General features: G+C 39.3%; 1 protein-coding gene across 1 annotated transcript in view; it reads right to left on the bottom strand.

The window, feature by feature from the left end:
• sema6bb (sema domain, transmembrane domain (TM), and cytoplasmic domain, (semaphorin) 6Bb) overlaps window positions 1-15,609 on the bottom strand; it is a 241,739-nt gene that overhangs the window by 189,682 nt on the left and 36,448 nt on the right. Inside the window, exon 3 of the mRNA XM_048614179.1 lies at window positions 8,013-8,073. Coding sequence (XP_048470136.1) covers window positions 8,013-8,073 — 61 coding nt within the window. The remainder of the gene's footprint in view (window positions 1-8,012; window positions 8,074-15,609) is intronic.

Here is a 15,609-nt window from a genome sequence, read left to right on the forward strand (position 1 = left end):
TCATGTGGCTCTCAAATAAAACCGATCCAGTGGTAAATTGTGTTTGCTTTTACAGTTGATTTGAACCCGGGGGAAATATATGTTTTCATAGTTTTTAAAAACTGACTGCCTCTGAGGTTAGAGTTCCAAAAGATGCGATGATGAACCATGACAACATTGACAGTGATCTTTTACAGAGGATAATTGTCCTGAAAGTTCAAGTTCCCTTCTAACTGGTTTTCCTTCTTTTACTTTTTGTTTGCCCAATCCTCCTGCTTAGACCAGTTCAATAATTTCTACAATATCTTTCTCGCAGTGAGTATGCTCTCACCTCCAACCTATAACCTCACCATTTGTTGATGATCTGGCTGTTGCTACTGTCTCGTTTCCTCTCTAATTGGGCCTAAGCTCTAACTACATTGACCTAAACATTTGTTGTCTCTCTACATCCTCAATAGGCTGAAATTAAAACTCATTGAATCATCAGTCTCCTCGGCTTTTACTTTCCCCAGAGGATTCCACAACTTTTTCCCCTCAGCGGGCTCTCTTCTCTGACATTTGACAGGCTTTTAAAACTCTAGATTAATGTCAAATAATCACTACTTTCTGAGTTGTGTCATCCAACTCTTTTTAATTGTGATAGCATCTTACATTTTTGAGTTCAACCCTTCGCCTCGCCATCTTGATATGAGAAAAAAAGCTGCTTCAATCAGTAGGACATTTACTTTCCCCAAGCAGTCCTAACTCTGTGGTATAAATTAAGTGACAGAGAGGGAATTGGGCTCCAATGGGGTGAGACTGGTAATGTTCATTCTCATCGCCGCTCGCTGCTGGGAGCAACTGTTGTCAAAACTCATTAATGGAAGCTAGTCTTAATTGAAAAACAGCCACTGTGTCCATCACTGCTATACCATATGGCTATTCCTTCAATCCTTTTCAATCAGATTATGGTAATTTTCTTGGCTCTGTCGTTGTGTGTTGATCTGATGATATTTCTCTGACAACTGGCAAAGGCATCAAGCCTTATGCTGAGCAAAAACACAGAGTCATCATGATATAATATTTGGACTACTCATTTGTGAATTCCAATTTAGCACCTGGGACTTTCATGGACTAAAGTGTCAGAGCAAATACATGATCCACCGAATAATCTTTCTCTGCATCATAACAATGTTTTTTTTAGAAAATGAGTAAAAATCCTGTCTTAAAGTGTCCATGAGCTTTAGTAGACCACAACTGATTAAGTTTCAATATCGTCTAGATAAAGGACACAAGAGCATTTTATCGAAAGGCACCGAAACCAGACAGCAGGTCTCCAGAAATACACAAGAAGGTCCTCATCTCCTAGTTTTAGTTATACCTTTGGGAATATCCATATGTCAGAGATGAACCCCTCACTGGCAATTATCTGATGGAGTCCATTCTTTGTGAACTCAGACACAGAAACACACAAATAAGCTTGTATTTCAAGAAGTTGCTTTTAGCTGAGAGAGAGAGAAAGAGAAGAAACTAAGGATGCAGAATTTAAAACTGAGGAATGCTCGCTCGGTCTTTCATGAATAAAATGTGCCCAGTGGCAAAATAGATTGAAAAGAAACATCAGAACACCAGGAATTCAAAGGATAACTAAAACAATCAGTATTGCTGATGATCCAAGACGCCAACTAAACTGTAGTCTCAGGTTAAAACTTTTGCCTCAAGGGCACCCTAAGGCTCTTAAATTGCATTTTCCATTCATCTTCCTTTGTATTGGACACTATCTCTTTTCAACATTGTACATCTATTTCTGTTTGATGTTGTCATCTTTATTATTTTTCTCAGCATTAGTAAAAAATAAAATTGCTCATTCTATCACTCTATAAAACTTGGTGATTGATTCCTGACTGATACAGTAGAAATTAGCTATCTACGTTTTAACTGGTAGGAGGTTTGGCTGCACGCTAAAAGGAATTTAAAACATTTGCTAAGCCCAGCTGTAGAGTTGGTAAAGAGGGGAGTTGGAACACTCACAAAGAAATCAAAAAGAAATATTTTAGTAAGAATTCTCGCTGCATCACTGAGGGAGGACACTAGGAAACAAAACAGTCAACATAGCCTTGAAACAGCAGAGTGCAGTCATGTTACAGTGCTAAATGTAAATTGTTCGTCGAAGGCAGTTTTTCTTATATACAGGTGTCGGGAGGTTGCTGTTGTACATAACATAGAAAGTTTGAAAGTATTAGATATATTGAGTTCAGGAATTCATGTGCAATGGCAAATTACGGGGGTTGGTTTGACAGCGATAAATGGAGATGTGAAACTGAATGAACATTCTGAAATTGGTAGTTTATAACCTTTGGGAATTAGTAAGCATTCATATAAAACCTACCTTTTGGATATTTAATGAATATGATCCATGACGGGTTAGTGTGTACACAGAATATGAAAAGACTGCTCCTGCTGTCATAAATTGTCTCTTCTAGATCCATGCTTTCTCGTATTGCATTGAGTAGGTGTGAATGAAGGAACAACTACCCTTAACCTACACCAGTCAAGACACATTGTGGTTGATGACAGGTAGTGTCCTCATTACCGACAGCCTATCAGAGAGAATATATTCAACTGGAAGTAGGCATTTTCTTCCTCGAGAGAAAACATATTGCAGACATTTGACAGATATTACCCAAATCTAGTATGTTGATCGTGCCCCTCTTAATCCATTTAATTTTCAATCTCATTTGGTGCAATTATAATCAATATGTCGTTCAGATTTCAGATAGTCTGAGAATGATGACAAGGCATTAATAACAAAATAAGCAAGAGTGTTATAAAAATATAAGGTCTGTAAATTCTTCATGTGGCTGATTTTGCAGAACTGGATATTTAAGTTTTTATAAAGCCTATAGTTCTCAAATCTAACATGATCCCTCCCACAGCTTTTCTGAACTTAGAAGCAGGATGTAGAATTTAAAAAGAAAAGCTCACTTGACATAGGCAATGCTTGCTTAATCCCCAACCGCTGTCTTTCTCTGTTGCAATCCTTTTATTCTTCCTATTACTTATATTTTTGGGGTCACTGTTTTTCTGAACTCTCCTCTTCCCCTTCTAAGACCTACTAATACATCTTCTCTTCAGCATTCTTACTTTGCTGAAATTAAGATTCATCTTATCATATCCTCCAAGTTATTCTTTCCCAGGACATCAAGTCTATGGAACTGTTTACCTCCCTCAGTGTTTCCTTTCTTCGACCACCACTCTAAATCCAATCCCCTATCACTAGAATCCTTTTGAATTCAAACTGCTGGGTCTAGTGGAAATGGACTTGAAATTCTAAAAACTGTATGGTCATAGGATGTAAACATGTTTGACATTTGTTTTTATCCGTATCTATAGTGCATTTGTCGAATCATTAACAGATGCTTACAACACAGGAGGTTATTCATCTCTCCATATCCATGCTAGCTCTTTGCTACAGCTGCAAGTATTGTGAGAAGCACTATAAAAAATTCCTCTTTGCTGTGAAGGCTGTTTCCTATTGTAAGCAATGGACATCAAACTAGAAAACTGGCAAAGGTCACAATGTCCATTTCACAAGCTCTGTGAGGCTTTAATCTGGCCACAGCTAGTAGGCAGCTGATGGAGATATGTGAAACATTGCTGCATTGAAACAATTTTGATCCTTTCGACGTGCACTTCATACTGTGGGTGTGAGAAATAAAAGTACAAAGCAAATCGAGGAGCTGCCAAGCCAAGCAGAGATATTCCATTTACTCAGCAAGAGCCAGATTGGAAGAACAAGCAAATTTTCATACCTAACTCCCCAGGGTTTCATTCATCTATAATATTATTACTTTAAATTTTTGTTATTTTGACAGCTGACACCAGCGGACGGGGATGTGTTTAATGGAGACATTTTTTTTCAGTACCAAGGATTGATTCTGACTTTATTTAAATCAGCGCTGCTGGGCTTTCCTTAATGAGCAGGGTATGCAAATTATACAACCTGATTTTCACCAGGGTGTGCCAATTACAGTTTCAATTGCATTTGGAATGAGCTTTTGACTCCATGCACATTTGTGATAAATTCTTAACAGGAAGGCTCAGGCAGTGAGTGCACTGCCTAGTAAGCAAGGGATGGACACAAACTAAGAAGCATCAGCTTGTACTCCTTGCGGCAGAGTTCGTTGATCTTAAAAGAACATCATTGGGGTTACAATAGAAGAGCATTGCCAGAGGTTACAACTGGTCTCAGTAGCTTTTGTTTGCAGCAGGGAATTAAAACCTGATGATATCTATTATGTAGCTCTGCAGAAATAACTCCTAATTGCTGCAATTGCACACATTTTCCGAAACACCCTTTGTTTTCTGAGGTATTTCCCATCCCCAAAGTAAACTTTATTCAGAGAACATTATAAAAGTAAATTGTGATCATTCATTGTTGACACAACACAAGGTGGAAACAAAATTAGCTTTTTCCAAAGCTGGACGTTACTCCGTACATTTATAATTGATACTTATAAGCTGTCAACATTCAACCCAAGAGGATTTACATTGATTCTATCCCCTCAGTGTCCTATGGCTGAAAGGCCTTACATAGGATAAGAGTAATACTGGTTCTGTTTGTCGTACCTTTATCTAGAGGTTTGTACAAGGTGTCTCCAAGGATAAGATCTATCTACGAATTCCAGATGGAAGATAGGGTAGCTGCTGCAATGCAGGAGCGAGGTATGGGCCGGACTATTACCTCACACCTTGAGCAGCTTACGCCTGATGGCGAGGGTCTTACCCACAACAGGCAGCAAGTATCATTCTAAATGCCTCACTTTGGCTGCATGTTTCTCCCAGACTCTCTGAACCATATCCTCAGCACCTTCAGGCAGTCGGACCCAATGGTGAAAGGAACAAAGGATTCGATCAGCCAGTTTTCACTTACATTATTCATTCATGAGCATCAATGGCTGGCCAGAATTGATTGCCCATCCCTAGTTGCCCTTGAGAAGGTGGTGGTGAGCTGCCTTCTTGAATCGCTGCAGTCCATGTGCTGCAGTTCCGAAATAACATGGCCACACTTTGTCATGATTTACCTTGGCTCCCAAGACAAGGTTGAGTTGCTCACAGATACTCATAGTCTGTGCATTGAGATTGGGTCTCAACAGGAGATGGTGGCATTGCAATGTACACAGAAGCTTTGACCTGCTATTCAGGATTTTCAACCCTCTTACGTCCACATCCATCCTGATTTACCCAACAAAAGGTTTAATACAACACTTGTGTGAGGTAGATGTTGAGAGGGTAACATTTTTGTGGAAAGCTCTCAAATTCCCACCACTGCAGAAACTGTACTGTTGATGTTTGTGTAGAGCTAACAAATCTAATTATGGATTCACTCTCCAAACCTCATTTTGGAGAGTACATCCATTACCGAAGTGTAGGATATTCTGTCAAAAGTCTTCTCCTGGCCCAGACTGATGAGGCAGCAGATCTCCCCCACTCCTGGTTTTCCATTTGTTGGGGGCGGGGGGCCATATCCCTGTGTATAATGAGGCTACTAGGTTGGGTCAAAATGGATTGCCAACTCCAATGAAGAATTGACCTGATTGACAGAGGGTTTGGATAGAATTCTGGTCACCCACATTCAACAATGAAATGGGCTACAGCTTACACCTGACCCGCCTTTCTTGTTTCTGATGCCTTTGACAATTTAAAAACTTTCCATTTTGGGTCATGGTGTCAGCATTAAGGACTCCCAGGTGATAGAACATTGCTAACTTTAGAGTAAATTTCCTCTCTACTACACTCAAATGATATGTTTTATGCCATTTCATATTGGTTCCTACGTTAGTCATACTTTCTCTCTCTGAGCGTAAATATCAATTTAATGCTGATTAAAAGGCCATTTTGTGCTATGTGGTCTAGCCCATGCAAACTCATTTTTCTGAGGAATCTTGCTGCTAGAGGTTTGGATTTCATTCGGTGCTTGCTCAACCTGTTGACACTTACCATTGAGGCTCACCCACAACAAACTTGATTGAGTTCCTGATATAACACAGTGTAGAGCTGGTGGAGCACAGCAGGCCATGCAGCATCAGAGGAGCAGGAAAGTTGATGTTTCGGGTTGGGACCAACTTTCCTGCTCCTCTGATGCTGCCTGGCCTGCTGTGTTCCTCCAGCTCCACACTGTGTCATCTCTGACTCCAGCATTGGCAGTTCTTATTTTCTTTGAGTTCCCCATTGTTTCATTGAAGAACAGTGGTACAGCAGAAGTGAGAAGTGTGTTACCCCTCTCTGATGGAGCACAGTTGAAATCACACCTTCTGCATCCAGAGTCATTACAAAATGTTAAGGATTTTAAAAGGTACACAGAATTACCCAAATTACCCATCTTTTAGGACAAAGATGACAGAGAGAATGAACCAGGCTTCTGCACTGACAATTTATTACAAATAAATAGATTCTAACTAGAGATAAACAATTGTGAACCACTGACATGCAATTCTACTAGTTGAAACTCTAACCCTCTTACAAACATTCTTTTTACACATACATACAAACACAAGAAAATGTGTTATGAGTGAAGGAGAAGATTGGGAAGGCATTTCAGTGATCCCTGTTCTCAGGGATTACTGAGATAATCTTTTTGCTGTTGAGAACACTTCTTAATGTTCCTTCTTTGGGTAATTTCAATTGTTTGCAGGAATGGTTCACACTTACAAAGGTCTTTAATTTATCAATTAAAAGTTGCAGTTTACGACAGTTTGAGATGCTTTTTAATGCAGGGTAGAAACACTATTTCTTCTCCAGAGGTCTGATGGTTTCTACCCAGAATATTCATACCCCTAAACCGTTCAGTTGCCTGGGGGTCAATCACATAGTTGTTGACAGCCAAAAGGCCTTTGTGAACAATAACTGGTCATTAGTTCAAAACCAATCAGCTACTTGTTGCTAGCCAAAGCTCCATTCACACAAACCACTTAACTCCAACTCATCTGAAAACTGGCCTTCCACTACTGATTGAACAAGAAGCTGTGTAAACAGCATTTACAGTGAGCGTCAGGTTACTTGTTGTTAAAGAGTGCAGCAATCCTTCAACAGTAGTTGTTTTCACATTTCAGTCCACAATCAAAAATACAAAAAAAATACACAGTCTTTACACTTTGGGAGGTGTACGCAAACACATCTTTGAAGATGGCTGGACAAGATTATACTTTGGGCTTTATATGCAGAAGTGTGGAGGACAAAAGCAAAGAAGTTAAGCTAGAGATTTTGTTACATCTCCCAACCAGAGTCGTTTAAGATTGTGAGAAGATTTCATCGAGTGAACAGGAAGATCTAAATGGCATGGAGTTATGGTAATTATCAAAACAAAACAAGTGGGAGAGGAGGAAAATTTATTTTTTGCAATAAGTGGTCATAATCTCGAATTCACAGCTTGAAAGGTTGTTAGAAACGGTTTCATTAGTAACTCTCAGAGGAAGTTGGAAAATGAAAAATATTGTAGTGGTATCGGGAAGGAGTAGGAGTAATACAAATTTGATAGCTCTCTCAAAGAACAGACACAGGCTGAATTGGTCAAATGGCCTCACTTTGTGCCTTAAGATTCTATGAAATTTGACATTTGTTAAATATGTGGAATCACAGTCCAGCAACAGTCACCATCTGATGAGAATTCTGAGCAAAAGCTATTGGTCATCTAAAATTACACCATCTGTTAAATAATCAAGGAAGAACATAGTCAAGAAAGTCTTGTGGTCTTGATATTCTCATCAAGCTACTTGATGGCAAGGGATAAAAACTGTTGAAAGTGGAGATGTGTGGAAATAATGCTATCTGTAATCTAATATGTACCAAAGAGACAGACCAGCTATAATTCATGTCACAATAACCATTTCAACACTTACTTAATGACCACAAAAGATGGTGGAATGAAGAAAAGAACCATTTCTTGAGATTATCACCATATTATTTATCCATAATGTCAAACATTTTGATGCTTCTTGGGTCTTAAATTTTATCCATTGTCAGAAATCTGTTGTTAATGTTGATTTTGTACTTACCTTATTATAGTACGTCTCATCTACAGCTGGTGCATCTAAATCCACACTGTATAGGTGATCCCTGTGAATGAAACCAGAGCCTCATTAGCTTGTGGAAGAACTAATACAATATTTACATGTGATTATTAACACTGCATTAAAGGGAGTTAGGAAGCATTCTAACATGCAGTACCTTAAAGTGATGGGTAACACGTCTTCATTTGACAGCTAATATTTCCTTCAGCATCATTATTGCTGTAGAATATTTGTTAGAATTTGGTCAAGGGGTAGGATGAGATGTTACAAATTGCCCTTTACTCCTCCCTTTCCGTATCTTATCTCTACCTCTATCCTGAACATGCAAATTTGCACTGGTGCACAGTGCTATGAATAATGAAAGTCTTCTGACTTCTTACTTGCATTGTTATTGTTCAAGTGTGACTGTGCACAGTGAACATACAGAGGTATTTGAATTAGAGTAAGACAGCTTAATCTTAAGTGGTTGCATTGGTGGCTCAGTGCTAAAATGTTCACCTAGGGGTCTTGTGCCATAGTGTTAGGTATCCTAGAAAGTCTGAGTTCAAGTCTTTCTTGTTCCAGATGTCTGACTGAAAATATCTAACCTCACATGGATTTTAGCCTTGCACACTTTAAAAATAAAAGGTGAGTAGAGAGAGGAACTCTGGTCGATTTTGTTGGTCCCTCATACCAATGGCACTGAAACTCATGAGCAGTCAACTCAACATATACTTAGAACTGAAATTGCTAGTTTCTGTGGTTGGTCGACTCAGGAATCCATTGGGTGAAGGAGTTCTTCACCACAGTACTGAGAGAGATTGGTGACTCAGATATTTACAAGGAAAGAAGGCAGGTTGCTGACCATTTGCAATCACAAAGAACTGCAAACTGACGAAGATCACAAATTAATGGGAGGAAACACAATCAGGGGAGGAGAGTAGGAACCATTGCATAACTATTGGGAGTGGTTATGAGATGAGAATTTCAGAAGGAGAGTGCAGTGTTTGACAGTCATTCAGGAAGAAGAGGAGGCTAGGTATATTACATATTCAGCCCCACAAGGTACAAGATTTGCTTGGGGAATGGGGTGTGGATGGGGAATATTCTTTTTCATCTTGGCCTATGTGCTGTATAGAGCATTTACTTACCTTGTCCAGCAGCTCCCACATTCCTTCAGCTGGCGGATTTGTCATGTCCTAGAAACCTGCACTGCCAGCATTAAATTCCAAACAACGCTAAGAATTTGGGAAGGGAACTTCATTAAAATATTATGATGACTGACCTGCCTTTTCAGACCAGGTTACTCAGAACTCCATCTCACCACCCCCTCCACAAAACTAGGAAAAATAGGAGAAGTGATGGCCTAATGGTATTATCGCTGGACTGTTAATCCAGAGACCAGACAACATTTTGGGGACCTGGGTTCAAATCCCACCATGGCCAATGGTAGAATTTGAATTCAATAAATATCTGGATTTAAGAGTCTAATGATAACTGTGAATCAAAAGTCAGGAAAAACCCATCTGGTTCACTAATGTCCTTTAGAGAAGGAAACTGTCATCCTTACCTGGTCTGGCCTACATGTGACTCCAGACCCACTGCAATGTGGCTGACTCTTAACTGCCCTCTGGGCAATAAATATTGCCTACCCAGCGATGCCCTAATCGCATGAATGAATAAAGGAACTAGGTGCAATCGAATGGATTGGGTCTAATGTGCAGAAGTATTCCCTGACTGCACCCCTCCTAGCCTTGAGGTGGTTAAAATACTTTTTATTGGAGTGAAACTTTAAAAGTACAATCTTCACATAAATGTTCTGAAATGAATTATACATTTCTAAAAGTTCACGCAAACATTACTATTCCAAAGGTCAAAGACAAAACTTAATTTCGTCATTGGATTTGAGTAGTATGAGTTCAGCTCTCAACATTCAGCTAACTTAATTTGGACTATTATTTTAGTTTTTGGGCTGGGTAATGTTTAGAAATTAGTCTTTCATGTCTGCCATCTGAGTTCAAATTTCACGTTGAATGATATAAGCTTCCTTAAAAAATTGAACTTCAACAGAATCAGTCTGGTTCCCATAGGGAGGTCTTATCTTATTCTAAATTAATGCGTAATGTACAGCGAAGGTTCACACTTTTTACTGTACATTTACATTGAATACATGTGAAATTAAATGATTCAATTCAATTCAATTCAAAAACAACACAAAGTGTCCTTATACTAACCTGTCCAATTCTGTCAAGACAAATAAATAACAGGTAAATGCTGAGTGAAATACCCTCCACAATATTCCATCAAAAACTCCCTGGCTAAATTGATCCAATTTAGATGTCTAAGAAAGCTCCTGCTAACAATGTAAATCTGCTCCAAATGGAGGAGGGCACGCCTTCTGAATGTGTGACACCAGCCATCTGCTGCTTCCTTCCTTGTGAGGTTGCCCCTTTGGTGTTGAGTTGTTTTGTGTTGTAAAACCCATGGCCATTAGGAACATATATGTGACCTCCAATTCCTGACACTTGGGAGCTTCAGAAACAAATGTATTTCTCTGATCTCTTAGTGTCAATTTTTTGAATATTTTATGGAAATGTGACCTGCTCTTTATTATCTGTTTCTTTATACATGTTTTAATAGAAAGATATGTCACATTAAAAATGCTGAGAATCAATGCTTCCCATAAGCAGGAAAACTATCTGAATATGTTGAAGCTTTAAATTTTAAGTTTGGCAGAAAAAATATACAAGTGAAGTATCGGTAATTCTGGATGTCTGATTGTCACAACTAACTAATGCCAATTGTGGGAGTGTTCCGATGATTTCAGGAGGATTCTTCAGTTTTTTTTTATGTTAGCAAAATAGGCTCAACTTTGAGTGCAACGTTTGGGTTTAACCAGGGATGAAATCCTGGGGCATGGTTCCAAATGATACTATCTGAATGCCCAGAGCTGAAATGGACAGCTGTCATCACAGTGGTTTGAGTCCCAGCCACTGGAGCCCAAAAGTCAATGTGCAGTGTGTTGTCTGTCCTACTCTCACTAGAGCTGCAGTCCTTCAGTGACAGAAGAAAGAATTGACTCGTCCCTGCCCACGTCTTCAATGGGTAATTGTTGCTAATTTCAATAAAGCTGACAATCGATGCCAGCAATAATGAGAAATCTTCTTTGATGCCACCAGCCACGAGGATGGTTAAATGCACAGTCACAAGTCGGGAAAAACATATTTGAACCAGAAATCGGTGAAATGCCATTTGGATTTTGATCTGGAGTAGAAACACAAGTGCATGGACAAAGCACTTACATAGACACAAGAAAATGTTCCATTGTGTTTGTCACTAAAAGCTAATAGACATGTTGCATTGTAAAATGTGACACTGAGTGTAAAAATGAGAGATTTATTCAGAACCTATAATTGGACCAAATAGTGGCGGTCAGTCTAGATCAGGGACCATGAATGTGTTGTAAGTGAACTGAGGAGCTTAGTAAACAGAGTGGTAGCTGAGAAGGAAAGAAATTAAGCAAACCCTGCATTTTGGATCTCACTATTTCATCTTGTCCCAGGTGTTTAAACATCTGTGCACACACGACAGGAATGCACAGCCCTGAGGTGATAACGTTCTTGAATTAAGGGACAGCTGGCAATATCTCAAGTCACACAAGACACACCAGTTCACTGATGTTCTTGAAGACTGGCCAATAAGGTTATGTGTAGATCCCCTCTTTGACCTCCTTCTCATGTGAGTACCCACAAGTTTTGCTTTCTGCAGTTCCTGTGTATTCTTTTCCTCAGCCTTCGCTGGGAACATGGGTTATCCTTATCTGCTCCCCTTCCTCTGTGCAAGAAGACAGCATTGTTTGGTGTTGCTGGGTCTTCCTTCTTTAGCTCATTAAATTTCTTATGCTGCTAGCCTGCAATCCCAGGGTGGGGGTGGGGGACTGGGGTGGGGGGGGAGGGGTGTGTGGTGCCTGAGCTAATTTTTTTCAGACTTCTTTCTATCCGCCAGTTCATTCTCTGTCTCAAGTTGGCTTCATCAAAATTGCGCATTCTTCTTTATTCCTCTTCACAAAGCCTGGCTCCCTTTTATAGCAGCGAATGTTCCAGTTGGAAATGTCTTGAAAAGTGGCACAAAATCAAATAAGCCATCTAGTGGAGCTATCAGACAGTCTACTTAGTCAGTCAATCTCCTTCGTATTTATCATGCAATCTCCAACTAAATTTGCCTTTTGAAAGGCTGTACTCCAATTTCCAAGCATCCTAGCACAGTGCTCCCATTTTACACCACATTTACACTGGAGAACTGCCAATTGCTATTTAACTGGGTTGAGTGAACATGTTTTGGCAGATTCTGCTGTCAAAGTGCAACACCAGACTCTGGCTACAATCCAGTGCAACTAGCCTGTGGAATTCTCATCCCCGACCCATGTTAACTGATGGAACTACATTTGGCCTGAGTTTTAATTCAAAACTTGCCAAAAATCAATCTGCATCATTCAATTAACTCAGTGCGAAGTATTTCTCAGACATAACTTAGGTACTTGCTCAGACTGCTGACCCTGACACACAACAAGTAAAATGTTGATGTCAGTCTTGGCTCAGTTTGTAGAAATCTCAGCTTGAAGTGAGAAGTTTGTGAGTTAATCCATGTGCCAGCTTGGACAGGAGTACCCAATCTAGATGGACACTTCAATACCGCACTGAAGGAGTTGACATCTTTTGGGTACGATATTAAACCAAGTATCTGTCTGTCCTGTCAAGTGGACAGAAATTATTCCATGGCATTACCAAGTGTCCTGGCAAACAATTCCCCAACCAACACCACCAAAAATTGGTAAGATGACCATTCATTGAGAAATCCTACTACATCTAAAATTGCTAGATGCATTTATCCACTAAACAACTTGGCTGGGAAGTATTGTGGAACACTCTGAGACAGTTTTCTCATTAATTTTACTTTGTGGGGCATGGACTGTCTGTAAGGAACACCTCCTTTAATTACTGTGAGGCTGAAAACACTCATTTCTGAAAGGAAATGCTGTTCGCTCGCTGTGTAGCACATTCCATATTTATTGCATGGTCCCTCACTCATGCAGCTTAGAGAAAAGCCATCCTATGGAAAATACACTGCATAACTGCATGTACCTTCTTTAATTTGATCTTTGTCTTGTAAGATCCCATGACTGGAGAGATGTTTTCCTCAGCTTCTTCATATCTACGCTGTTCATTTGTCCTATTTTATATTGTAGTAACTTTAATCAACCTGTTCAGAGAAGTTATGGCATACCTCCAGGGTAGGTAGAAATTGAACATGGACCTCCTGGTTCAGTGGTAAGAACACTACTCCTGCACCACAAGATCCTAGTTTTGCATATACTTGTCCTAATCTGCTGTTAGATCAATGCCTTCATTCCACTCCCTACTTCAGCTGCTCACTCATACAGAAATGTGTTCCCTAAGCACAGTGAGCTCCCAGTACAAACCCAGCTCTCTGATGTTGATGCAAATATTGAATATGATGTATCACAGTCAAGCCAAATCTTCATGTATATTTGATAAACTGTTCTTGCTCGTGCACCAGTTAAAAACCAATGAGCAATTAAGCCTATGATCTACCTGGATGGCTAATTCCTGTACCATGTTATCCATTTATCAACAGGCATATCAGTGCAGCTCCAGGCACAGCAACATTGCAAATGGTTTCAAACTCCAGAAGACTTGGCACCATGATGTCAGGCTGAGATATACAACTTCACTTCGATTAGGATCAACTAATAAGCTTTTGTATTTTCTTTGACCAAAATACAAAGACTTAGTTATGAGAATTTGTGGTCTGCCTTGGGCTGTAATAGGTTAGATTTTTGCTGAGCTCAAATTGACAGCCCACCATTAAAAAGAGAGCTTCATTGTCTATTGTGTTGACAGGACTGCACCCATGTCCCCACTGGAGTTAATCATTTAGGGCTTTAGCTGTGAACTTTCTGCCTGATCGCTCAAGTGGAAGTGTGTCATCCTGAAAGCACCATTGTATGATCTCCTTCATGTGGTTGCATCAAAAGGATCGTGTAAATTAACTTGCAGATGAGAAGCTGATCGCTATCTCATGGATAACAATGGAAATTTCCTTACAAAATCAAAGGTCATAACTTGGCCATTAGTGCAACTCAGTCTCAGCAAAAAAAATCTGTTTGAAGTTTGTAAGCATATAAATAGAGTTGCGTACTTATGACTAGTTTAATTTAACAGAGAACAGTAGATAATAAAACATGTATTTGTCAGACAGGAGATAAATGTATTCCATTTAACAAGGGAAATATTGAATGGCTTTTGCAATGCCTTAGTTTGATGATCAAATTCATAATGCTTTGGCACTGATGAGGCTTTTTACTGATTTACACCAGGACGGCCACCTGCCAAGTTTTAGATCCTATGATCTTTTATTTTGGGCAAAGTTTCAGAGAATATTTTAGCATAAACTGGACTGGGGACTTCAAATATTATTCCATGCAGGATATCTGAAGGTACATATTATCAGTTAGAGTAAAGCAATCATAAGAACCCCAACTAGGATTCCCAGGGCTGCATCAATCCTAATTCACTTTCAAGATTCTAGACAATGGAATGATTTTCACTGTGTCGAAAGAAACTTGGAAAAATTCCCTGTGATCATTATATCCAATTAAATCATAAACATTGCTTTATTTCCCATGCATCTTTCATTCTATCTTGCCCGTCATGTGGCTTTAAAAGATCTCAGGGCATAAGCTCTGAAATGATCAGTGCAGTTATAGAAACATAGAGAGTGATAGAAACATAGAAATTAAGAGCAGGAGGAGGCCATTCAAACCTTTGAGCCGTCTTTGCCATTCAAAATGATCAAGGCTGCTCCTCTACCTCAATGGCTTTCTCCCATTACCCCTTGATGTCTTTTGTTATGGACCAGACCAAAACCCCTCAAAACATATTCAGAAGATACTAATCTTTCCTTATTTTAAAGGCAAGTGTAAGGCGTTGCGTTCCAGATGCAATTTAATTGGTCAAACAACCAGCGTTGAAGCACAACACATTTTATTCATAAACTATAATTAAAATACAAACAAAGTAAATTGGAATAATTTAACTCTATTGGAAAACTTAACAGAATAATCGATTATTTATCTACTAAACAACAACTGTTCATATATAGTAACATTCCATGAACACAAAGGAAAGGAAAATTCAGTAAAATAGATTGTCTCACATACAATTCTAGCAGCAGGAAGAGAACGCCCAGCTTTTAGCTGTAACAGAGAGAGGAAAAACAGTTTCTGCATCAGGTTTCGAGACCCCAGAAACTGTTACTGAAAAACTAAAACCAAACATTCTGGTTCTGTGAGAGCTTGAGCCCAACCATTTAGGCTACTTCTATTGTTCCAACTTCTCAAAAAAAAAATCAAGGCCTCACAGGCTATTTACTATGTTGGATTCAAATACACAGCTCAGTACCTCTGTCTTAAATCTTCTCTTCAAAAAGAAAAATAGGACAAAATACATCTCCTAAAGCCAATAAACATGGACATACACAGCAGATCAGACAGCATCAGAGGAGCAGGAAAGTCAACGTTTCA

The sequence above is a fragment of the Rhincodon typus genome, chromosome 29, assembly GCF_021869965.1.
Source record: "Rhincodon typus isolate 14 chromosome 29, sRhiTyp1.1, whole genome shotgun sequence".
NCBI classification, from domain to species: Eukaryota; Metazoa; Chordata; class Chondrichthyes; order Orectolobiformes; family Rhincodontidae; genus Rhincodon; species Rhincodon typus.